We start from the raw sequence: 26,591 nt of genomic DNA on the forward strand, positions 1-26,591 counted from the left end.
TAAAACCCAGACCGGGTAAGGATGGGAGATTTCCTTCTCTAAAGGACATTAGTGAACCAGATGGGTTTTTAACAACAATCCGCTAGTTTCATCTGATACTAGCTTGCTATTCCAAATTTTAAAAATGTAATTAACTAAATTTAATGAAGAGATTTGAACTCGTATCTCTGGATCATTAGTCCAGGCCTCTGGATTACTACTCGTTACCACTATGCTACCGTTCCCACGGGGTAGTTCCTCTGTAGCTACATGATCAAATCTCTTTTATCATGTTTAATACCTCAATTAGATAGGGACATAGAAAGTGTAGACCATTCAGCCCCTCGAGCCTGTTCCGCCATTCAATTAGATCGTGATTGATCTGATAACCCCACAACCTTCTAAACTCAAAGGAATGCAAACCCAGGTGATGCAACCTGCCTTCATAATTTAGCCCAGGATGTACAGGAAAGAAACCAAAAAATTGTAGGCAAACAGGCTGAACCTGTGAGGAGAGGTGGTCAGCACGCCGATAGTTAACGCTTTGCTTGTGTTCCTTAGCAACAACTCTGCCTCCTGCAGCATCACTGCCGGAGCATTGTGCACGTGACCCAAGGGCTCAGTGACGTTCTGCGCATGCGTTTGGCAGTCACGCAGGGTTACGTAAATGTCGCTATTAGGGGGCGGGGCCAATGAGAAGAAGGGGTAACATCCGGGTATGTGGGGGGGATTGACCTGTGACCTTCCAACCGCTTGTTGCGCGACGTTTAATCGTTGTTGGGTCGGAGCGGATCGGCGTCGATGTGATATTGATCCCAAAATAATTATTTTCCTTTTTAAAATTAAAAAAAAAAGTTGGTCGGAATAATGTTACCGTAAAATCGGACACAATAAAAACCCCAAAAGGAATGTCGCAGTGACGGAAATTAAAGTGTTTTTTTTAATTCAACATTTGAAGCCGTGTGAGAGACGGAGGCGCAGCTTGGGGCGGTTGGAAAGCCTCTCGGCCAGGTGAGTTGTGGTCGTGCGGCCCACCGCCGCTTCTTCTCACTCCACAGCCCAGCGTCTCTGTCCCCTCTCCCCCCACCACCCCCGGTGATCTGCCTTCTCGTGTCAGCCAGTGGGCAGCACTCTCTACCTCCCAGTCACAAGGCTGTGGGTTCAAGTCCCACTCCAGCGACTTGAAAGAAAGACTTGCATTTATATAGCGCCTTTCATGACCACTGGACGTCTCACAGCCAATGAAGTACTTTTTGGAGTTGGATGTGGCCCTTACGGCTAAAGGGATTAACGGGTATGGAGAGAAAGCAGGGTGCTGAAGTTGCATGATCAGCCATAATATTGAATGGTGGTGCAGGCTCGAAGGGCCGAATGGCCTACTGCTGCACCTATTTTCTATGTTTCTATGTCACTATTGCAATGTGGGAAAGGTGTCGGCCAATTTGTACACAGCAAGCTCCCACAAACAGCAAGCTCCCACAAACAGCAATGTGATAATGACCAGATAATCTCTTTTTTAGTGATGTTGATTGAGGGATAAATATTGGCCAAGACACCAGGGAGAACTCCCCTGCTCTTCTTTGAAATAGTGCCACGGGATCTTTTACATCCCCCTAAGAGGGCAGACGGGGCCTCGGTTTAACGTCTCATCCAAAAGATGGCACTGCCCACAGTACAGCAGTGGAGTGTCAGCTGAGATTTTTGTGCTACGGTCTCTGGAGTGGGACTTGAGCCCACTGGCACTGTAAAGTTGAAACATTAGGGGATGGGAAAGGGGCAGAAAGAGGGCCTGAAGTTAACCCCAGTAGACTTGGAGTATGTTTGATGACTGTCGATGCCCCCTGCTGTTACATAGAAACATAGAAAATAGGTGTAGGAGTAGGCCATTCGGCCCTTCTAGCCTGCACTGCCATTCAATAAGTTCATGGCTGAACATGCAACTTCAGTACCCCATTCCTGCTTTCTCGCTATACCCCTTGATCCCCCTAGTAGTAAGGACTTCATCTAACTCCTTTTTGAATATATTTAGTGAATTGGCCTCAACAACTTTCTGTGGTAGAGAATTCCACAGGTTCAGCACTCTCTGGGTGAAGAAGTTTCTCCTCATCTCGGTCCTGTTCTCACCCTGAACTGGATACTTTCATCAACTTTGCTTCTGACTTCCATCCCTCCCTTATCTTCATTGCACCATCATCACTTTTGTCATTTAATCACTCTTGCCCTATCACAAACCTCTCCCTTTAGTTATTTTCCTGACCTGACTCTGTTACCTCTTCCACCTCTGACTAAAAGTCAGTAAGTTGGTGTCTGGCTTGGCTCAGTAGGAGCACTTTTGCCACTTCAGTCAGAAGATCGTGCGTTCAAGCCCACTGCTGTACTGTCGTCTTTTGGATAAGACTTTAAACTGAGGTGTCTGCCCTCTTGAGTGGATGTAAAGAAAATCCCATGACGGCATTTGAAGAAGAGCAGAGGCCCTGGCCAATATTTATCTTTCAACCAAAATCACAAACAATAAATAAAAACTGAAAATGCTCAGCAGGTTAGTCAGTACCTACACAGTTAACATTTTGGGTCAATGACCTTTTGTCAGAACTGGAAAGAGTTAGAGATGTAACAGATTTTAAGCGAGGGGAGTAAAGAACAATGGGGAAGGTCTATGGAAGCTAGGAGAGATTAAATAACAAAAGGTATGATTATACAAAGCAAAAGGAGATAGTAATGGGACAGGTAAATAAACAAAAGATGGGTCTAGAAGAGGTGTACTTGGGTATAACAGAATCATCAACAGCTGCCATGTGAAAAAATAGGGGCAGTGGTTATGGTCTGAAATTGTTGAACTCGATGTTCCAGAAGGCTGTAAAGCACCTAATCGAAAGATGAGGTGCTTTTCCTCGAGTTATCGTTGAGCTTCATTGGAACAGTGTAAAAAGCCGAGGTCAGAGTGGGAGTAGAGCAGAGAATTAAAGTGACAGGTGACCGGCAGCTTGGGGTCACACTTGTAGACTGGACGGAGGTGTTCCACAAAGCGGTCACCCAATCGGCATTTGATCTCCCCAATGTAGAGGAGACCGCATCGTGAGCAGTGAATACAGTCTACTAAAATGCAAGAAGTACAAGTAAATTGCAGTTTCACCTGGAAGGAGTGTTTGGGGCCCTCGACGGTGGGAAGGGAGGAGGTTAAAGGGCAGGTGTTACATCTCCTGCGCTTGCACGGGAAGGTGCCGTGGAAAAGGGAGAGGTTGTTGGGGGTGATTGAGGAGTGGACCAGGGTGTCGCGGGGGAAGGGGTGAGAGCTGAAGTATGGAAAATGGAGCCAGCACGGTCGAGGGTCCTGTCAACCATTGTAGAGGGGAATCCTCGGTTGAGGAAAAAGGAAGACATCAGAAGCATTGGACAAACATCCACTGGCTCCCACAGCTACCTAGACTACATTTCCTCCCACCCCGCTTCCTGTAAGAACTCTATTGCATTCTCCCAGTTTCTCTGTCTCCGTTACAACTGTTCTGATGATGTCACCTTCTATTACTGGTGCTTCCGATATGTCTTCCACAGAAAAGCTGGAAATACTCAGCAGGTCAGGCAGCATCGGTGGAGAGAGAAACAGAGTTAATGTTTCAGGTCGATGACCTTTCGTCAGAACTGGAAAATGTTAGGAATGTAACAGATTTTAAGCAGGGGCTGGGAAAGGGGAGAGAAGGGAAGGTTTGTGATAGGGTGAAAGGCAGGAGAGATTAAATGACGAAAGGTATGATACTACAGAGCAAAAGGAGACGGTAATGAGTTTAGATACATTTTACTTTATTCAGTGATCTTAATTAACAAAGCTTCCATTATGGAATCTGGTAAACATTATTTCAGCCAGGAAGTATAGAGCAGATGCATTGGGTGACTTCAGGCCAGGAGGGCCCTTAAGTGCAGTCATTCTAAAAAGTGCCACTTGGCAGCGACATGGAGGGAAGCAAACAATAATTTCCACAAGACTGGCAACAAGAGATCCCTTTTCTGTGAAATGTACTTGATGAATGGGTCCTTCAACAGATGTCGGCTGTACAAGCCTCCTCTTCAACTGCCCAAAATGCATGCTTACAAGAGCCCGAAAATGAAAATAATTTCGGAGTTATCAGAGGCACCATCACTTTGGATTGCTATTGCCAGCATTCCTTTAAATGAACCTAAATGATTATATACAATCTTATTTATTTAAGGTTTTCCTGAGTTATACAAGTAAATACAGTACAGGCAAAATAACAAACTTCATATATTTTTGCCTTGACAATGATTGTAACAATGGAAAGTAACACATTTGTAAGTGATATTTTATTACCCAAGAACTTAAGTCAGAAGGAAAAAAAATCACAAATTAGATGCAGCACTGGTAATGGAGCATTTTAAGTTATTCACTTACAAAATTCTTGTAATGTTTTATGTTGCAGGTAATATTGAAAATAAATGAGCAACACTCTTTGAACCTGATGACAAACAATGCCTCCAGTGCGTCGATCAAGGAGTGGCAGTCCAGACTCGTCTGTCAGCCCTAAGAGAAGACGACATAGCAGCAGCAATGACAGCAAATCCCAAAGTCCTCCAGTAAAATGTAGCAAACCTCACTCAGGACACCGCAAATCTCCGTCAATCGACAAAAAGCTCAGAAGATCCCGATCGAAGTCGAGAGAAAGGTCCAGCACACATAAGCATCAGAATGGTGTACACCACAGCCGCTCGAGGTCAAGATCAAGAGATCAAAATTCTCGTTCGCACCATGGGCACTACAACAAGCTGCATATGGAACATTATGGAAAAGAGCAAGAAGATCTACTCCGACAGAGACATGATGCCTTTATTGCCAGGTCTAGCCCTAACAAGTTAAATATGTTTACTGCCCCAATGTGTAGATTTGTCTAGAAACTGCCTTCTCCACGCTCAAGCAAGTTATATTTTCCTGCAACTGTTGACAGCCTTTCTAAATATCTCGTCCCAAGTGGTTTCTTTTTACCATAAGTATAATGAGACAAGATGTTGGTAGGAAGAATGAGGAGAGGCAATACATGCTAAATGGTACAATTTTAAAGGGGGTGCAAGAAGAGAGAGACCTCGGGGTACTTGTGCACAAATCTTTGAAGGCGGCAAGACATGTTAATAAAGCAGTTAATAAAACATGTGGTATCTTGGGCTTTATAAATAAAGGCACAGAGTACAAAAGGCAGGACGTTGTGCAAAGCCGATATAAAACACTAGTTCAGTCCCAGCTGGAGTATTGTGTCCAATTCTGGGCATCATACTTTAGAAAGGACGTGTTGGCTTTGGAGAGAGTACAGAAGCGATTTACTAGAATGGTTCCAGGGATGAGGGATTACAGTTATGTGGATAGACTGGAGAAGCTGGGGTTGTTCTCCTTAGAGCAAAGAAGGCCAAGAGGAGGTTTGAAAGAGGTATTTAAAATCATGAAGAGTTTAGATAGTGTAAATAAAATTACCTGTTTCCAATGGCTGAAGGGTTGATAACCAGAGGGTACAGATTTAAGGTGATTGGCAAAAGAACCAGGGGCGACATGAGGAAAACCTTTTTTATGCAACGAGTGGTTAGGATTTGGAATGCACAGCCTGATAGGGTGGTGGGTACAGGATCAATAGCTGCCTTCAAAAGGTAATTGGATAAATACTTGAAGGAGAAAAAATTGCAGGGATACGGGGAAAGAGCGGGGGAGTGGGACTAACTGGATTGCTCTTTGAAAAGAGCCAGCGCTGACTCGATGGGCCGAATGGTCTCCTTCTGTGCTGTACTATTCTATGATTCTATGTTGGAATGTAGGAAAAGTTGCAGTTGTGTAATTGTAATATTGTCCTTGGATGCCCACAGCATTTTCTCATTCACATTTAGATTAAGTGCTGACCACCTTTTGGATAAAATAAATTGCTTGAATTGGAAACAAGCTTATGAATGAGTGGAGTAACTGCATGCTGCTGCTGTTACTATTGCTACTACTGAGAATCCTAAATCAAGAACAAAGGCATTTATTGCAGGACATCACAAAGCTAGTTCCTGTTCAGTCAGCTTGCACTAATAGTTGAATCATGGATTGATTTCTCCCTTCTGCAGATTCTTGTATTTTCTTTTTAGACTCCTCCCTAGGTTCTGTCTGTGTCACAGATCTCCAAATCTGTCTTACTAGTTATAACAGACTTCTGCTTTTTTTTTAAACTAAAATTGCTAGGACCTAGAAGGGACAGTTCACTGAACCGCCCAAATCTAAAATGTAAGCCACAGAGTATTTTAACTCTTGTTTGACTTCCAGAGGTGTGGGTGGACCAGATGCAACCTCCAAGACTCCAAAGCCTAAGCCTAGTGCAGTTGTATCCCTTGGTTATTTTGTTTCTCAAGTTCCTCGTTTGAAGCTTCAGCCTGATACTTTGTCCTGTTTCTTTGTAAGTTTATCTGCAACTTCAGTGTAACCCAAAGCCTACACTATTAAATTTCCCAAGAGTTCTGAATGTATTTGTATGTGGGATTCAAATCTCTAACTCCAAAGCAACAGTGCAGTTCTTTTGTAGGCTTTTGACTCCAATACTTCAGATTAAGCTTGTGTTTATTTACTGGGCATAAACACTCATCCTCATATCAGGAGGCCCTTCTAAACCATCTTGTATAAAACAAAAATATGAGTAAGTAGTTTAGGAGTTAATCTCATCTCGTTCCTATAATATTTTGTAAATTAAACTAGCCAGTGAACCCCAACAGCAGAAATGAAACAAAAAAAAGAACAGACCAGTTATCACTATCAGTTTAATTCATTTTGCTTAATCGTCAGTATCTGCTGACTACTGCGAATCTCAAATCTGTTCTTCCAATTGTAGCTAGTTCTGGCGATTGTTATTTCTCTGGTTCTCAAGAATGCTATTTCTGTTCTTTTTATGGTCAGCATTCTGTTCTCTTGCAGACCTGCTTTTCTTTCTTTGTAAACTCTCTCCTGCGGGCCATCACAAAAATTGTCCTCTGAGCCTCACTGCTTGCCTCTCAGCAGTGTCTCATTGCCAGCTTTGAACAGTGCTGGACATAACTGGGCAAAATGGAACAGCTTAAAATGCACAAACCAGTTTATCTGAGATAATATACTTATGAACATATACAATTGAAGATGTTACATTACTTTTTTGTATTCGTTCATGGGATGTGGACGTAGCTGGCAATGCCAGCATTTATTGTCCATCCTTAATTACCCTTGAGAAGGAGGTGGTGAGTTGCCATCTTGAACCACTGCAGTCCATGTGTTGAAGGTACTCCAACAGTGCTGTTAGTGTGGGCGTTCCAGGATTTTCACCCAGCGACGATGAAGGAACGACAGAATATTTCCAAGTCAGGATGGTGTTTGACTTGGAGGGGAACTTGGAGGTGGTGGTGTTCCCATGCACCTGCTGCCCTTGTCCTTCTAGGTGCTAGAGGTTGTGGGTTTGGGAGGTGCTGTCGAAAAAACCTTGGTGAGTTACTGCAGTGCATCTTGTAGCTGGTACACACTGCAGCCACAGTGCACCGGTGATGGAGGGAGTGAATGTTTAAGGTGGTGGATAGGGTGCCAATCAAGAGAGCTGCTTTGTCCTGGATGGTGTCTTGACTGTTGTTGGAACTGCACTCATCCAGGCAAGAGTAGAGAATGCACAGTATCTGTGGACAGAAGTGACAAGTTAACATTTCACACACAGTTCTGATGACGGGTCATGCTCGAGACCTTACCTTGTTACTTATTTCCACAGATGCTGTGTTTTTGTTTCCGATTTCCTGCATCTGCAATATTTTTCTCATGTCTTCCATTTTACTTTTGGTAATTTTGATTATGGTATCTAGAATCTAGAATTTAACTTTGCTTAATTTTAATACAGGTATTGAAAGAAATGGAATGAATTGATGAAACCAAATAATTCAATATTTCAAATAATTCATAATTTGCATTGGGATTTTGAATGTAAACAGATGATATATAGTGGAGATTGAACTATCTGCAAACCAGACCAGCAAAGTTGTGGCTTCTGACTGGGCGATGCCTTTTGACTACTGGACTGCAACTTCAGGCCAGATCATTTTTGCGCCTGTAGTGGGAACTTTAATTTTTTTTTACTAGTCGGGGTAGCTGGTGATGTCTGGCAGTCTTTTATCCAAACTTCTTTTTATTATTTGTTCTGGAGATGTTGGCAACCCTGGCCATTCCTAGTTAAAGGAAAAGAAATAATTGCATTTATATAGCGCCTTTCACAACCTCTGGACGTCCAAAAGCGTTTCACAGCCAATGTAGTATTTCTGAAGTGTAGTCACTGTTGCACTGAGGAAATGGTGGTGGGCCTTCTCCTTGAACTATTGGTCTGTATGCCAATGATACTCCTTTTAATGGTATTGGGTAAGGATTTACAGGATACTAACCCAGTGACAATGGAGGAACGGCAATGTATGTTCAAGTCAGGATGGTGTGTGACTTCGAGTTGATGGTGTTCCCATGACATTGCAGCTCTTGTCCTTCTCAGAGTTAGCGGGCGCTGTGGAAATACCCTTGGTGAGTTGCTGCAGTGCATCCCCAAGATCATACATTCTGCAGTCAGTGTGCTGGTGGTGGAGGGAGTGGATATTCAGTATATTGGCAGGGGCGCCGATCAAGTAAGCTGCTGTGGCTGCACCCACCCACGCGAGTGGTGAGTACTCCATCACACTCCTGACTTGAACTTTGTAGATGATAAGGCTTTCAAGGGTCAGGAGATAAGTACCCAGTCACTGCCCTGCTCTTGTAGTGATGGTGTAAATATGACTGCTCACACCCACGGAGCTATACCTCGAGTCTCATCGCCGAGAGCATGCAGAAATCAAGCGCAGGCAGCGGAAAGAGCGTGCGGCAAACCAGTCCCCCCCCATCCCTTCCCTCAACGACGATCAGTCCCACCTGTGACAGGGACTGTGGTTCTCGTATTGGATTGTTCAGCCACCTAAGGACTCATTTTAAGGTTGGAAGCAAGTCTTCCTCGATTCCGAGAGATTGCCTATGATGATATACCTAGTGCCTTCAGAATAGTAGGGAAGAAAACTGGACCGGGAATGGGGGGGGTGGAAGACAGAGAAAGATTTTTTAAAAGGAGAGTGCAAGCCTTCAGTTGAATAGATTGTTTCTGCAAAATGTTGGAATAATAAATTGAGTCAGTTAACAAATAGTGACTGTTTTTTGCGTGTTTCTTCCAGGCGTCTAAAGGAGCGAGAGCGAATTGGAGAACTTGGAGCACCTGAAGTTTGGGGGCTGTCTCCAAAGGTCCCCGAACTAGAGTAAGCACCCTTTGCCACAATCGCTGGTTTAAATTGCATTTGTTCTTTACAATTTGTCGGTCGACTGGTTAATTTTTATCTATGTTGAAGTTAATTAATTTTGTTTCAATATTTGGGTTTTTATTGAAACCTGACCTGAAGTCAGGAGCAGTTATAGGTCCGAAAGTAATAAAATAATTCCAAGAAAATTGTTTAAAATAAATACAGCTGTGATGTTTAATAGCTGCATGGCATATCTAAATTTGCGGATGATACCAAATTGGAGGGGGCGGGAGGAATAGTTAATACTGAGTAGGACTGCAACAAATTACAGGAAGACATTAATAAACTTGCAGAATGGGCATATAATTGTCAAATGAAATTCAACACCGATAAATGTGAGGTATTACATTTTGGTAGGAAGACTAGAGAGGTCACTTATTACTTGGAGGTTGTGAGTCTGGGTGGGGTAGAGGAACAAAGGGATCTTGGGAGTACAAATACACAGATCACTAAAAGTAGCAACACAGGTTAACAAGATCATTAAAAGGGTTTATTTCGAGAGGGATAGAATTGAAAAGTTGGGAAGTTATGCTAAACCTATATTGAACCTTGGTTATACCACACATGGAGTACTGCGTACAATTCTGGTCATCCTATTATAAAAAGGATATAGAGGCACTGGAGAAGGTGCAGAAAAGATTTACAAGGATGATACTAAGGTATGCCCTCGCATTTCATCAGGAAAAGATGAACAGGCTAGGTCTCTTTTCGCTTGAAAAAAGAAGGCCGAGGGGTGACCTAATTGAGGACTTTAAAATTATGATAGGTTTTAACTCTCTTAGTAGCCACTTTATCATAATTTTAAAGACCTCAATTAGGTTACCCCCTCGGCCTTTTTTCAAATGAAAAGAGACCCAGCTAGTTCTGATGAAGGGTCGTTGACCTGAAAAGTTAACTGTTTCTCTCTCCACAGATGCTACCTGACCTGATGAGTATTTCCAGCATTTGCTGTTTTTATTTCAGATTTCCAGCATCTACAGTATTTTGCTTTTATATGAGGGAGAAGGGAATAGATGGTGATGAGAAAAGACTGGAAGAAGCTCGAGTGGCACATGGACTGGTTGGGCCGAGTGGCCTGTTTCTGTGCAGTATATCCTATAATTATTTCTGCATCTAAATTTTAAAAGGATAAACTACTTGAAAAATTCCCATGAATTTATGATTAGGTTTGAGTACATTACAGTGTCTATAGATGATAAAGTCATCCTCAACTCTGAGGGACTGTCCAAGAAGAAGACAGATAACAAAAATGAGATTTCTTTTAGAACAAAGTATAATTTTGCTTTCTTGTTTGTTAGTTCTGATGAGCATACTCCAGTTGAGGGTGAGCAAGCCGAGAAGAGCAGCAGTTCTGATTCCAGTGCAGAAGGTAACTTTTTATAAATAACTGCATTTTAGGGAAACCTACAGCAGGCCCTTGTGGTGGATAGTGGTAATTGAGAAACTAGCAATTAGCATTAGAAACAGACTGGACTGTTCGCAAACCACTCAGTTGACAGAGTGCCTCTAAAGGGAAAATTTCAAAAAGCTCAAACCAGTATTACAAAGTGTAGGCTTAATGTTAGATTCTAACATTAACATTCTTAATGTTAGATTCCGGCTTCCAAGAATATTTATCAACATGCTCGAGTGCATCAATCTATATTTTAAAAGTTGATTTTTGTCCTTTGCATACCAACCCAAGCATTTGATGTGAGAGATCATTTCAGTTGTTGAGCTCTGTAAACTCCAGCAGTATCTTTAAATGTGTGGGTGATCTGCCTTAATATCAATGGTCATTCATAGAGTACTGGCAGTCCTGATTTTTGCTGGTCTCTTCTCCACTCGCTCGTCACCATACATTCAGGCCTTGGTGTACCATTATGTTGCTGTCTGCTGGTAGGTTCATACCTGAAATGAGCATGAATTTTTTTTTTCTTTCGTACTTGTTTAGAAGTACCTTATGGACGGCCTATCAGAAATCCAAATTTGCTGCGTGGGGAATTGGGAACGTATGTTTTGTGACACAGTGTATTGTACACAAGTGTCCAGACACCCTTATGACACTGATTGAAAATGTCTTCATGTGACTGAATCGATTAAAATGAATCGTACTTGAACTTGATAAACAATTTTATAATATTTAAAGTTGGAGCCTATTTCTATAAAAAATTAGACCTATCTAAACCAGAGCCCCCCAAACCTAACTTTATTGAATAGATTTTGTTAATGTTATGATTTTGAATTTAAATCTTAGTTTAATCTGCAATGTTGGTTTCTCACTGTTTTTATAAATATCAGTACAAATTGTTTCTGCCATAATCTTGTTTTTCTTGCCATCAACCCAGCCAAAAAGTGTTGACTCCTTGCTTGGGGTACAGTTCTTTAGGCACAAGGCACCCTTCAGTACCTAGTCCAAGTTACTATTATCCATGTGTGAGCCTTGACGGTGAGTGTCAGCTGCTTGATCACTGGGGCATCACAGCCTAACTAAGCCTAATCTTGTCGTCCACTGACAACCACCCACGTACGTTTCCTGTAGGATAGCAATCAAGAGTGAGAAATAGACTTATTTTTTTTCACTTCCTGAGGCTCTGATTACCTGTGTGACTGAAATCAACTAACCGCAGACCAGAGATCAACCTCTGACCTTCTTGGTCTGTTTGGCTCAGCTGCTCGCTGAATTAAACCCATTGAGACAACAGGGGAGCCAACCTATAATATTTTGACCATCAGTAATGCCGATCTTTTACGCGGGGGGGGGGGGTGCGCAGAGGGGTGTTCGGTGTTTGTTCTACAAAGCAAAAGCCATCATTCAGCACAAGTAAATACAGTATGATTAATGTAATCTCCCATGACTTAAAATGTTTTATATATAGAGGAGAAAAAGAAGAAAAAGAAAAAAAGGAAGAAAAATAAAAAGAAAAAATCGAAGAAGAAAAAGCATAAGCATTCAGAAGAAAGTGAATCAGAATCTGACAGTGAAAGTGACTTAAGTGGTAAGATGTTACTACTGAATGCTTTGCTTTATCATCTAAGGATTCAGAATCAACTTTTCTTATAGTTTCAATATTAATTTCTTTTGGAAGCTCTTTACAGCAGTGACCACTTTAAAAGTAAGTTATTGGCTATGAAGCACTTTGGGATAGCCAGGGGGTGTGATAAAGTGCTATATCAATGTAAGTTAATTTGTTCTTTCTGCTTTAACAATGTATATAAAGATTAATTGAGTACACAACCAACACTTTTATCTTAAATTGAAATCAATGCATTAGTCGGGCAGATGATCAAGAATGCAATAGAAAATTAGGTTGGTAATAAAATGCTGCAAAAACTTGGTGTCAAAGCTGCCTTTACTAGTTAGATAGTATCTCCATTTTCATGTGGCAATGGTGTCTAAAGTTGTATGAAAGAAAGACTTGGATTTATATAGCGTCTTTCATGGCCACCGGATGTCTCCAAGTGCTTTACAGCCAATGAAGTACTTTTGGAGTGTAGTCACTGTTGTAAATATGGGAAACGTGACTGTCAATTTGCTCCGATAAACAGCAATGTGATAATGGCCCAGAAATCCCGGCCTCCTGGGTCCGTATAGAGTGTGTACAGACCCGGGAAGGCATTGCAAAAGCCGGTTTTAAGCACACAGCATGCGCTGAAAACCGACTTTTCCGATCTGTCAAGTTTCTGCCTTGACAGATCCTCCGCATCTCGGGAGCAAAGACATTCGCATGGGCAAGATTGCGGTATTTACCCATATCTTGCCCGGCAAATGTCCTGAAAACTCTTGCGCCCGATTAAAAGCAGGCGCATAGCCTACTTTTACAGGTGTAAGAGTTTTAAAACACACAAACATAAAATAAAATTTAAAAAACACATTTTATTGTTAAAAATCCTCCCCACTTCGGTAAGTTTATTTTAAACCATAATTTTAAAACTTTTTTTTTTTAATCGGGAAAATATTTTTTTTAATAAGACAAATAACTTTAATTTAAATTAATGTTAAATATGTGGTGTATTTTTTTTTAGTGTTTTGTGTGTTTGGAGGGGTTTCTCAATCATAATAATGGGAATTCTTAGAGTTCCCATTATTATGAATGAGAAAATACTTTACCTGGATTGGTTGCCCAGAGCCACGTAACTGCAACTCCAGCTCTGCGGACGTCTTGAGGTGCACACGCTCCGACACACAGTGAGTGAAGGCCTCAGGACCAGGATATCTCATGGGCGCAGCAGCTTTGTGTCATTTGCAGATGACAAAGATTAGTGGGAAAGCGGGTTGTGTAGAGGTCACAGAGAGGCTGCAAAGAGATTTGGATAGGTTAAGCGAATGGGCTAAGGTTTGGCAGATGGAATACAATGTCGGAAAGTGTGAGGTCATCCACCTTGGGGAAAAAAAACAGTAAAAGGGAATATTATTTGAATGGGGAGAAATTACAACATGCTGAGGTGCAGAGGGACCTGGGGGTCCTTGTGCATAAATCCCAAAAAGTTAAGTTTGCAGGTGCAGCAGGTAATCAGGAAGACGAATGGAATGTTGGCCTTCATTGCGAGAGGGATGGAGTACAAAAGCAGGGAGGTCCTGCTGCAACTGTATAGGGTATTGGTAAGGCTGCACCTGGAGTACTGCGTGCAGTTTTGGTCACCTTACTTAAGGAAGGATATACTGGCTTTGGAGGGGGTACAGAGATGATTCACTAGGCTGATTCCGGAGATGAGGGGGTTACCTTATGATGATAGATTGAGTAGACTGGGTCTTTACTCGTTGGAGTTCAGAAGGATGAGGGGTGATCTTATAGAAACAATTAAAATAATGAAAGGGATAGACAAGATAGAGGCAGAGAGGTTGTTTCCACTGGTAGGGGAGACTAGAACTAGGGGGCACAGCCTCAAAATACGGGGGAGCCAATTTAAAACCGAGTTGAGAAGGAATTTCTTCTCCCAGAGGGTTGTGAATCTGTGGAATTCTCTGCCCAAGGAAGCAGTTGACGCTAGCTCATTGAATGTATTCAAGTCACAGATAGATAGATTTTTAACCAATAAGGGAATTAAGGGTTACGGGGAGAGGGCGGGTAAGTGGAGCTGAGTCCACGGCCAGATCAGCCATGATCTTGTTGAATGGTGGAGCAGGTTCGAGGGGCTAGATGGCCTACTCCTGTTCCTAATTCTTATGTTCTTATGTTCAGGTAAATGCACTTTTTTCCCTTTTTTAGCTGATTGCCCGCAGGAAGCAGCCGACCGGGATTTCAAGGCCGTTCTGGGTTCTTTTTATGTTATGTTGATTGAGGGATAAATATTGCCCAGGATACTGGGGATAACTCCCCTGTTCCCTCAGCACTGCACTGGAGTGTCAGCCTCGATTTTATATTTTGTGCTCGAGTCCCTGGAGTGGGACTTGAACCCACAACCTTCTGACTCTTATGGCTTAGTCTTTTTAAATGGCAACAATTTCTTCACTGATCGAAGCAATATATTATTTAACTTTAAACTGTTAACCTTGTTGGATGAAACTAGAATTGTCTCTCTTTATTCTGTTGTAATAGGTGATGTGAGTTATCATCTCGACTTTCGGTCCCATGGTCTGAATTTTGTCATTTGTATACTTTTATGAGTATTTATATATATTTTTTTAAACTGAGTTTGGTTCTTATTTATGATATGTTTTCAGATCAAGAGAAAAAGAAAAAGAAGAAGAAGAAGAAATCTCACAAAAAGTAACTCATTTATGTTGTATCTGAATCTAGCTTTTATCTACTTCACCTAATACAAGTTAACCTGTTTGGCATTTACTTCACTGTTGATTTTAGAACACTGCATTTCTCTTCTGCTATTGCATAGTCTGAAGTAAAATAAGTCCTGTTGCAGATTAAACATTTTTGAAGTAGAAGGAGCTGAAAATAGGATTACATGTTAGTGAGAAATTCATATTAATGTACAGACTGGAACAAAGTTTATCTTTAAAGTCCCAACAGCAGATTTTTGGGGTGATGAACAACCTGAGAATTTCTTTGAACGAGAGCCACCAGTTATACGATTGTTTTCAATAGAAGTTGAAAAAAATGACCAGCAAAGGTGGACTGATGAGCATTGCAAGTGACTTGATATAGCTACCTTGTTCCTTGCAAGTTGGACATAAGTAACCTTTCACAAGTTTAGCAAATAACTACATGCTACAGAGCCAACTGACTTCTACATCTACATCACAAATGTGAATCCTTTTTATATTTTCTCTTCCCTCCAATCCATTTAAAACATTTATTTTCTCCCTTTCATTGGGCTTCCCTGTGTCATGCACTATTTCCCAGCCAGGACCTGACCTGCTAGGCCACCTTTCAGTTCTATTTGTGGAGAGTGAAAGTGGCAGATGTTTTCTCTCCTCTTCCATGTAGCCTGGCAAAGATTGTAATCTTGTCATACAGAAATTCCCACATCGTACTACTCCATTGAATCATAATTTTAATTGCTTATTACATTTCTTAAGCATTTTCTTAGTGATCATTTTTGGATCAATTACTTGGAAAGTACAGTATCCAAGAAATGGAATAACCTTGGGCCCAGGAATAAAAAAGCCTAACTAAATGGGTAAGAGCTGGAGTTGGCAATGTTGGTAGTCTGAGCTGTTTTACATTGGTCTTTGACCCCTATCTCCTATAGCAGCGGATGGCCGCACTAAAATAAACCTGGAATTTTATTTTTCAACCACCAGCCAAGAAGCCTGTTTTTTTTTTTAAACACTTGGTCCTCCTGGCTTCCAGTAATCTGTCTGGAGCCAGTAACTGCCCCTTTCCAGTGGCGTGCGACGAGCACTGGTGGTGGCAGTCCTACTCTGTACATGAACACAGGCTAAATGTCTCAGCCAATTTGCATATGCACAGAATAGCAGCCTCACATGCTACAACCAGTTTATGGGAAGTAGAGCTGCACATTAGAAAGATAAAGTGGTACATTAGCTGTCTCTCCTGGGCTGCAATATAGAAGTACATGATCAGCTCCTGTTCCAGTTTTATGTTTGAATTCATCTGCCCGTAACGTGCTCATTACAGTTTCTATCTGGCTTCATTTCAGGGAGAGATCAATGGAACTAGACTCAATTTCTATCAAATCATGAACTGGTATTCATGACTTGACTACTCCAACGCACCCCTGGCTGGCCTCCCACATTCTATCCTACGTAAACTTAAGGTCGTCCAAAACTCGGCAGCCCGTGTTCTAACTTGCACGAAGTCCCGATCACCCATCACCCCTGTGCTCACTGACCTACATTGGCTCCCAGTTAAGCAACACCTCGATTTCAAAATTCTCATCCTTGTTTACAAATCCCTTCATGGCCTTGCCCCTCCCTATCTCTGCAATCTCTTTCAGCCTCACACACCCCCCCCCCCCCCCCGGAGTATTCTGTGCTCCTCAAATTCTGCCCTCTTGAGCATCGCTGAGTATAGCTGCTCAACCATCGGTGGCCGTGCTTTCAGCTGCCTGGGCCCTAAGCTCTGGAACTCCCTCCTTATACCTCTTCGTCTCTCTACCTCTTTCCTCTTTTAAGACACTCCTTAAAACCTACCTCTTTGACCAAGCTTTTGGTCATCTGCCGTCATTTCTTGTGTGGCTTGGTGTCAGATTTATTTGTTTCATCTTATAACACTGCTGTGAAGCGCCTTGGGACCTTTTACTACATTAAAGGTGCTATATAAATACAAGTTGTTACATAAAAACATAAGAAATAGGAGCAGGAGTAAGCTATACGGCCCCTTGAGCCTACTCTGCCATTTAATACGATCATGGCTGATCCGATCATGGACTTGGGTCCACTTTCCTACCTACTCCCCATAACCCCTTATTCTCTTATCGTTTAAGAGACTGTCTAACTCTATCTTAAATTTATTCAATGTCCCAGCTTCCACAGCTCTCTGAGGCAGCGAATGCCACAGATCCACAACCCTCTGAGAAAAGAAATTTCTCATCTCAGTTTTAAATGGGCGGCCCTTTATTCTAAGATTATGCCCTCTAGTTTTAGTCTCCCCCATCAGTGGAAACATTCTCTCTGCATCCACCTTGTCAAGCCCCCTCATAATCTTATACGTTTCGATAAGATCACCTCTCATTCTTCTGAATTCCAATGAGTAGAGGCCCGACCTACTCAACCTTTCCTCATAAGTCAACCCCCTCATCCCCAGAATCAACCTAGTGAACTTTCTCTGAACTGCCTCCAAAGCAAGTAAATATGGAAACTAAAACTGAACACAGTATTCCAGGTGTGGCCTCACCAATATCCTGTATAACTGTAGCAAGACTTCCCTGCTATTATACTCCATTCCCTTTGCAATAAAGGCCAAGATTCCATTGGCCTTCCTGATCACCTGCTGTACCTGCATACTCACCTTTTGTGTTTCATGCAGGTCCCGCTGTACTGCAGCACTTTGCAATCTTTCTCCATTTAAATAATAACTTGCTCTTTGATTTTTCCTGCCAAAGTGCATGACCTCACACTTTCCAACATTATACTCCATCTGCCAAATTTTTGCCCACTCACTTAGCCTGTCTGTCCTTTTGCAGATTTTTTGTGTCCTCCTCACACATTGCTTTTCCTCCCATCTTTGTATCGTCAGCAAACTTGGCTACGTTACACTCTGTCCCTTCTTCCAAGTCGTTAATATAGATTGTAAAAAGTTGGGGTCCCAGCACTGATCCCTGCGGCACCCAACTAGTTACTGATTGCCAAACCGAGAATGAACCATTTATCCCGACTCTGTTTTCTGTTCGTTGGCCAATCCTCTATCCATACTAATATATTACCCCCAACCCCATGAACTTTTATCTTGTGCAGTAACCTTTTATATGGCACCTTGTTGTGAGATGAATCCTACTGCCTGGTCTGTTGTATGCTCCCAGCTGAAGCAAGCTGGCAGGAAGGGTAACCAGCGTGTGTAAAAGTGAAAGCAATGCTTCAATATTACCTTTCACTGAATTTACCCATTACCAGTAACATAAAATAAATTCTTGTAACTAAAACTGTAAATACAGGTTGCATTATGCCTCATATCTCCTCTTTTAACTTAGACAAAAATCTCTGGGCTTAATTTAACAGGAAGAAGCCAAAGAAAGTGAAAAAGAACAAGAAGAAGGTGTCTGAATCCAGCAGTGGAGAGTCTGAGGATGAAAATGCAAATGATGAAGCTATCTGGGTAGAAAAAACACGTGAGTTTTTAGTTAGATGAGACAGGTACAATCAAAGTCCATCAATATTCCACTGGTTAATTGTCATTTTCATTTTGTCGTGAATAATATTCTGTGGTGCCTTTATTTAAATTTTCTTTTAAATATTTTGTACTGGTGAAATTTCTTCCAGATATGTGAGCTTTAAAAAATCTTGTCTTTGTCGGGTTAAATGTGCAGTTTAATTAATAGCTTCCACATGGCTAAAAAGAGCATGCGTCCCTGGAAAGATTGATTCTCAATATATTTTCCTTGTGAAGGTGCGAATGATGAGGAGACTGCGGTTGGACCTGAGGCTCCAATGCAAGAGTCTGCCCAAGATGATGACAAACCTTTGAAGTAAGTAACCTTCCCTTCTTTTGAGTAAATGATGAATAACCAGCTTTCCAAATTCTGACAGGTAATGAATGGATCCCTTATCGAAGTCCAGTTAAAAATACTAACTCTGTGCCCCTTTGTGTCAAATGTGTCTTCATTCCCACTTTGGAGATGGACTACCAGGGCTGAACCTTAGCTATGCTTTTATCTGTTTAACCTATGGGATACCACGTATGAAAAACACCATTATATGGATTGTATGTAGATTTTTTTTTTTTTAAAGAGTATTGATGGTTAATCTGTTAGCTCTTTGAATTTAAATAATATAATTGAACCAGAATTTGCGGTGGGCAATAACGGCGCATTAACAGCCATTATTACTCCTTTGAAATTGACCGCCACTTCAGGATGTAGCGCATGTGCAGCCTAATGCGGATATCCTGAATTTGTGGTCAATCATTCACTGTTCCAACACTGACTGCACTGTAACCATCACCGCTCTTCCCCCCCCCCCCCCCCCCTCCCCCAAATAGCTGGCAATCAGTGTAATCAGTTAAATCTGCACACTGACAAACTTGGGCTTTTCTGCATAATATCACTGTTCAATATCCCATTAGATGTTAGACCTTATTGGATTAGGTGTAACTGGGGTTTTAACAGCGTATTGAGTGCTAAACAAAAGTTAAGGCCGTGAAAAACGAATTTCAATTTTGTGGAGTGTTAAATTTCTCCATTATGATAAAAATTACAATTTTTAAGAAACATTGAAAAATATTTTTTTGTTCATATTTCAAGTTCAACCCAAATCTTTGTTCTGCTCTTAAAAAAAAAATGTAAAGTTAGGATAAAAGCAGGTTCTCAATTCCTGTTCCCTGTCTAAGAATTCTGCGTTATTTGCTGCTTAGACAGCTTGTTGACGTCACAGCAGATCGCACTGGAGAATCCCTATTCCAGAGCACTGAAATCCCTTGCGCATCAAAAAAGGCAAACTTCTCGCCACAGAGCTTGCGAGATCTCTGTGAGCAGCTTTCTTTTGGATAAATGGCGATCACCATCTCTTCGCCGCTGATCGCAAATTCCAGGCCCATGTTGTGTTAGAATTTCATTTTAAACCGAGCAGGAACATCTATCCAGATCCCCTCCCTAGCGGAAACATCGAGCCCCTTGCAATGCTCTCATTTGACTGCCAGTAGAGATTGGCTGACTCAGCAGAGAGCAGAGATCTAACTTTTGACCTTCCAGTCCTGAATGATTCAGCAGAATATCAAGTAGCACATAGTGAGCTATCGGAAAGCAACTGTCAAGACATAAATTTAACTGCATGATTCAGATGATAGTTAACCAGTTGAGATTCACTTTCACACACTGAGGCCCAAATCCCCTGATTAGACAACTGATAAGTCAATTTCACATCTCCATTATCTGAGATTGATTTTTTATTCAACAAGACTATTGAGGGTTACGGAACCAAAGCTGGTAGATGGATTTAAGGTACAGATCAGCCATAATCTAATTGAATGCTGGAATAGGCATGAGGGTCTGAATGGTCTACTCCTGTTCCTATTGCTCTGTATTTAACAAATATATATGCTGTTCAAGTGTGTATGAAATCTTTCTACAATCTAGTAGTTTGTAAGATATGTATGAAAAGCTGAGGAATTTCCAGATGAAAGTGGTTGTATGGCATATTGTCCATTTTGTCAAGTGTGCTATGTTGCTCATATGCTTAATCGTCTTTGCCTTCTAGTTACGGTCACGCTCTGCTTCCTGGTGAAGGTGCTGCCATGGCCGAGTATGTAAAAGCTGGGAAGCGTATTCCTCGAAGAGGTGAAATCGGTCTGACGAGTGACCAGATTGCTTCCTTTGAGCACTCTGGTTATGTAATGAGTGGTAGTAGGTAAGAATAAGCAGTTGAAGACGGTGTTTTAAATGTATCTTTTGTGTTTTTTATTTTAATTTTTTATAATTATGGTGAAGGAAGGGGGAAAGAATAGCATCTGATGCACAGATACCAATTGGCCTTTGCATTTTCAGTATTTTACAGGAGTAAAGCTAACCCAGTGGGAGTATACCTGCTCAGCTGCTCAGCATTAAGATATTAGCTTGGATGGTGTGGAATCTGTATGGGTAGAGCTGCGGAACACCAAAGGGCAGAAAACACTAGTGGGAGTTGTATACAGACCACCAAACAGTAGTAGTGAGGTTGGGGATGGCATCAAACAGGAAATTAAGGATGTGTGCAATAAAGGTACAGCATTTATCACGGGTGACGTTAATCTACATATAGATTGGTCTAACCAAACTGGTAGCAATATGATGGAGGAGGATTTCCTGGAGTGTATAAGGGATGGTTTTCTAGACCAATATGTCGAGGAACCAACTAGAGAGCTGGCCATCTTCGATTGGGAGTTGTGTAATGAGAGAGGATTAATTAGCAATCTTGTTGTGCGAGGCCCCTTGGGAACAGTGACCATAATATGATAGAATTCTTCATTAAGTTGGAGAATGACACAGTTAAGTCAGAGACTAGGGTCCTGAACTTAAAGAAAGGTAACTTCGATGGTATGAGATGTGAATTGGCTAGGATAGACTGGCAAATGATACTTAAAGGGTTGACGGTGGGTATGCAATGGCAGACATTTAAAGAAACGAGAAAGGTGGCTCAACCGTGGCTAACAAGGGAAATTAGGGATAGTGTTAAATCCAAGGAAGAGGCACTGGGGACTGGCTGAAATTTAGAATTCAGCAGAGGAGAACAAAGGGTTTAATTAGGAGGGGAAAAATAGAGTATGAGAGTAAGCTTGCAGGGAACATAAAAACTGACTTCACATATCTATAGAAGCTTTTGCAGAGAAAAAGATTAGTGAAGACAAATGTAGGTAGGTCCCTTGCAGTCAGAATCAGGTGAATTATAATGGGGAACAAAGAAATGGCAGACCAATTGAACAAATACTTTGGTTGTGTCTTCACTAACAAATAACCTTCTGGAAATACTAGGGGACCGAGGGTCTAGCGAGAAGGAGGAACTGAAGGAAATCTTATTAGTCAGGAAATTGTGTGGGGAAATTGATGGGATTGAAGGCCGATAAATCCCAGGGCCTGATAGTCTGCATCCCAGAGTACTTGAGGAAGTGGCCCTAGAAATAGCATTGGTGGTCATTTTCCAACATTCTATAGACTCTGGATCAGTTCCTATGGATTGGAGGATAGCTAATGTAACCCCACTTTTTAAAAAAGGAGAGAAAAAACAGGGAATTAGCCTGATATCGGTAGTGGGGAAAATGTTGGAATCAATTATTAAAGATGTAATTGCAGCGCATTTGGAAAGCAGTGACAGGATCGGTCCCAGTCAGCATGGATTTATGAAAGGGAAATCATGCTTGACCATTCTTCTAGAATTTTTTGAGGCTGTAACTAGTAGAGTGGATAAGGGAGAACCAGTGGATGTGGTGTATTTGGACTTTCAAAAGGCTTTTGACAAGGTCCTACACAAGAAATTTGTGTGCAAAATTAAAGCACATGGTATTGGGGGTAATGAATTGATGTGAATAGAGAACTGGTTGGCAGATAGGAAGCAAAGAGTAGGAATAAACGGGTCCTTTTCAGAATGGCAGGCAGTGACTACTGGGGTACCACAAGGTTCAGTGCTGGGACTCCAGCTATTTACAATATACATTAATGATTTAGATGAAGGAATTGAATGTAATATCTTGAAGTTTGTAAATGACGACACTAAGCTGGGTGGCAATGTGAGCTGTGAGGAGGATGCTAAAAGGCTGCAGGATGACTTGGACAGGTTAGATGAGTGGGCAAATGCGTGGCAGATGCAGTATAATGTAGATAAATGTGAGGTTATCCACTTTGGTGGCAAAATCAGGAAGGCAGAATATTATCTGAATGGCAGCAGATTAGGAAAAGGGGAGGTGCAACGAGACCTGGGTGTCATGGTTCATCAGTCATTGAAGGTTGGCATATTGGTACAGCAGGCGGTGAAAAAGGCAAATGGCATGTTGGCCTTCATAGCGAGAGGAATTGAGTATAGGAGCAGGGAAGTCATCCTGAAGTTGTACAGGACCTTGGTGAAGTCACACCTTGCATATTGTGTACAGTTTTGGTCTCCTAATCTGAGGAAGGACATTCTTGCTATTGAGGGAGTGCAGTGAAGGTTTGCCAGACTGATTCCCAGGATGGCAGGACTGACATATGAAGAAAGACTGGATCGACTAGGCTTCTATTCACTGGAATTTAGAAGAGTGAGAGGGGATCTCATAGAAACGTATAAAATTCTGACTGGATTGGACAGATTAGATGCAGGAAGAATGTTCCCGATGTTGGGGAAGTCCAGAACCAGGGGTCACAGTCTAAGGATAAGGGGTAGGCCATTTAGGACCGAGATGAGAAGAAACTTCTTCACTCAGAATTGTGAACCTGTGGAATTCTGTACCACAAAAAGTTGTTGAGGCCAGTTTGTTGGATATACTCAAAAGGGAGTTAGATGTGGCCCTTACGGCTAAAGGGATCAAGGGTATGGAGAGAAAGCAGGAAATGGGGTACTGAAGTTGCATGATCAGCCATGATCATATTGAATGGTGCAGGCTCGAAGGGCCGAATGGCCTACTCCACCTATTTTCTATGTTTCTACGTAAGATTTTGGTGCCAAATTAACAGAGCTGGAGGCATGAAATCAGTGTGAAAATGAGGCATCTTTTAAGAACTGATTTCATGTACAAATTCTTCTGGAACTAGGGGGTCAGTGTAGAGCTTTTGGAAGTGAACTGTAACAATTGTAGCCAAGATATTAAATGAAAACCAATAATTCGGCTGGTTAAGGTAGTGAGTAGCTAAGCCAAACAGGTCAGAAAAATCCCACTTTGAATCCTCAGTCCCTAACTAATTGCCAGGACAGCAATGGGGGGGGCTTTAATTGACCACAACGCTTCAGCTTCGGGATAGGGTTTTTGCTCTTGATTGTAATTCAGTCAGAAGTGCACATGAACAGATGTAGGGTGAGACCAGGATTGGGTTTGTTCGTGATGTCCCCTTGCGGTCAAATAGCTGCCGGCACTCACTGCTTCAGCTCACTCATTATGAATGCTCACTTTGAGGAGGTAGGGAAGGATACCCTGTGTCCAGGAAACTGCACCACAGCAAGCAGAAGCGGGAGAGAATTGGGAAAAGGAAAAAAAAACGACGTTTTATTTTAATGCATCGTGTGTAAACCTCCTCATGGCTACCTTGGCAGCAGAATTCCACTAAATTCACTTAAATTAGCAAAACAATAGCCAACTCGCACCGTGTTCATTTTTTTTCCCCTTGATATTTCTAGGAGCTGTTGCAAGCTTTGGATAAAATAAGCTGTAAATTTAAACGCCCTCCATTAAATGTCAGCAGGACTACCAATGTGTATAATATATATAGATGCAGACTACGGAGCTGTTGAAGTGACCTGCTTTGCAAATGCCCATCTGCACTCTTGTGGTTGATGACTTAGATAGATTTTGGTAGAGAAATACTGCTTTATTGTACAATGTCTTAGGACCTTGACTTCTAAAGTCTTGAGCCTGTGCTGTGCCTTCTGTTCAAAAACGCTGGGTGGTGTTTGGTGCGATCTAAAATAGATGTAATTAAAGTAGAAAAAAAACTTAAATAACAGAAATAATTCCCGTTTGTGTGTAGAGGACATAGTGTGCTGAATTGTAAAATTTTCCACTAAAGTATAGGTTAACTTATAAAAACCTGTGTAACTAACTCAATTGTATCAGATTAAAGACTGAAGCATAAAAATAATCAGCCAGAAAGTGGAGATTTGAAAATATAAGAAAATAGAAACATAGAAAATAGGTGCAGGAGTACGCCATTCGGCCCCTCGAGCCTGCACCGCCATTCAATAAGATCATGGCTGATCATTCACCTCAGTACCCCTTTCCTGCTTTCTCTCCATACCCCTTGATCCCTTTAGCCATCAGGGCCATATCTAACTCCCTCTTGAATATATCTAACGAACTGGCATCAACAACCCTCTGCGGCAGAGAATTACAGAGATTAACAACTCTGAGTGAAGAAGTTTCTCCTCATCTCGGTCTTAAATGGCTTGCCCCTCATCCTTAGACTGTGACCCCTGGTTCTGGACTTCCCCAACATCGGGAACATTCTTCCTGCATCTAACCAGTCCAGTCCTGTCAGAATTTTATGTTTCTATGAGATTCCCTCTCATTCTTCTAAACTCCAGTGAATACAGGCCCAGTTGATCCAGTCTCTCCTCATATGTCAGTCCCGCCATCCCGGGAATCAGTCTAGTGAACCTTCGCTGCACTCCCTCAATAGCAAGAACGTCCTTCCTTAGATTCAGAGACAAAACTGAACACAATATTCCAGGTGCAGCCTCACCAAGGCCCTGTACAACTGCATTAAGATCTCCCTGATCCTCTACACCTAAAATGACAACACCTCAAAAACTTGGAGGAATCTTTTTAAATTACAGTACTATTTTGTTTAAAAGTACACACGTCCATAGTTGGCTCCTTCATTGTCGTGATTTTATTCCTTTTAGTACATGAATGATCCTGATGATTTGTTGCTTGTATTTAACTTCTGATTTGTGAGCTTTGGGTATTTTTTGTGTCCAGACATCGACGTATGGAGGCTGTGCGTCTCCGTAAAGAGAACCAAATTTACAGTGCAGATGAAAAGAGAGCCTTAGCTTCATTCAACAAAGAGGAGCGACAGAAGAGAGAGAACAAGATCCTGTCTGGCTTCAGGGAGATGGTGCACAGAAAGACTAAGGGCAAAGAGGAAAAATAGAGATCTGAATTTTTTTTTTAATACAGCCTCTATAATATTGTGTTTAAAAACAGAAAATGGTGGAAATGCGCAGCAGATTAATTAGCATCTGAAAGAGAGGAGATTGTGTTCCAGGTGGGTGATTGTAATGTTGGCATTTCCTTTCCAGAAGCTAAATGAGCTGTTGTGGATTTCTACCATTTTCTGATTTTTATCTCCATTTTCAGCATTTATAATTTTTCTTTTTAAAATCTCGGTGTATAACTCAGTTCTGGATGTTATAAATTTCTTCACTTTTTGTTGCAGTAGTTGGTTCAAATTGAATGTTAATATTGTATACTTGAAACCTTAATTTCCTATCGCCTTTCTAAATTTTTATAAAATAACTTCAGTTCAATGCTGACTTGCTGTAAAATTGATAAAATTATTAATATATCTTGTGTGATGGATTACTTTTCATTTGTATTGCACTCCATGGTCAGTGGAAAGGAAAAAGTGTACCATATGCCCTGATTCTATCAGCAAACAGATCAAACAACTCTAAATAATCTGCAACGGGATGTTTAATATATTCCACCATAACTAGTGGTGATGTAAACCTGGTGATCTCACCATGAATTACACAGTGGGCAAGATTAACCTTTAATTAGCTGAAAACTAGCACAAAAGCAGACAAGCTCAGGACTGTGAAGATTGACATGGCTATGCTACAGATGTGACCGGGTAAACTTTTGATGGAAGGAGATGGTGTTTAAGGTTTAGAAAATACAAGGGAATTCCTCAGGGCTCCCATCTAGTTAATAATCTAAATCTCAGCTAACTTTCACACCTGGCATCCCCAAATGTTGAGCTCATAATCTCTGCATGATGTGAAAGAACTTGCATTTAAACGGCGCCTTTTACAACCACTGGACGTCTCCAAGCGCTTTACAGCCAATGAAGTATTTTTGAAGTGTAGTCACTGTTGTAATATAGCAAAGGCAGTAACCAATTTG

At 41.5% G+C, this 26,591-nt stretch overlaps 1 protein-coding gene across 1 annotated transcript; it reads left to right on the forward strand.

Annotated features, from left to right (window-relative positions):
* The first annotated feature begins 696 nt into the window (after positions 1–696).
* Positions 697–26,031, forward strand: nkap (NFKB activating protein). Its single transcript, XM_070882830.1, has 10 exons — positions 697–990; positions 4,413–4,826; positions 9,190–9,270; positions 10,611–10,681; positions 12,171–12,290; positions 14,957–15,002; positions 18,371–18,480; positions 18,759–18,837; positions 20,564–20,713; positions 25,443–26,031. Exons 2-10 carry the CDS (start codon positions 4,462–4,464, stop codon positions 25,615–25,617), a joined length of 1,197 nt encoding a protein of 398 aa, XP_070738931.1. The 5' UTR covers positions 697–990; positions 4,413–4,461; the 3' UTR covers positions 25,618–26,031.
* Positions 26,032–26,591: the final 560 nt, after the last annotated feature.

This window comes from Pristiophorus japonicus, chromosome 6 (assembly GCF_044704955.1).
Source record: "Pristiophorus japonicus isolate sPriJap1 chromosome 6, sPriJap1.hap1, whole genome shotgun sequence".
Lineage (NCBI taxonomy): Eukaryota > Metazoa > Chordata > Chondrichthyes > Pristiophoridae > Pristiophorus > Pristiophorus japonicus.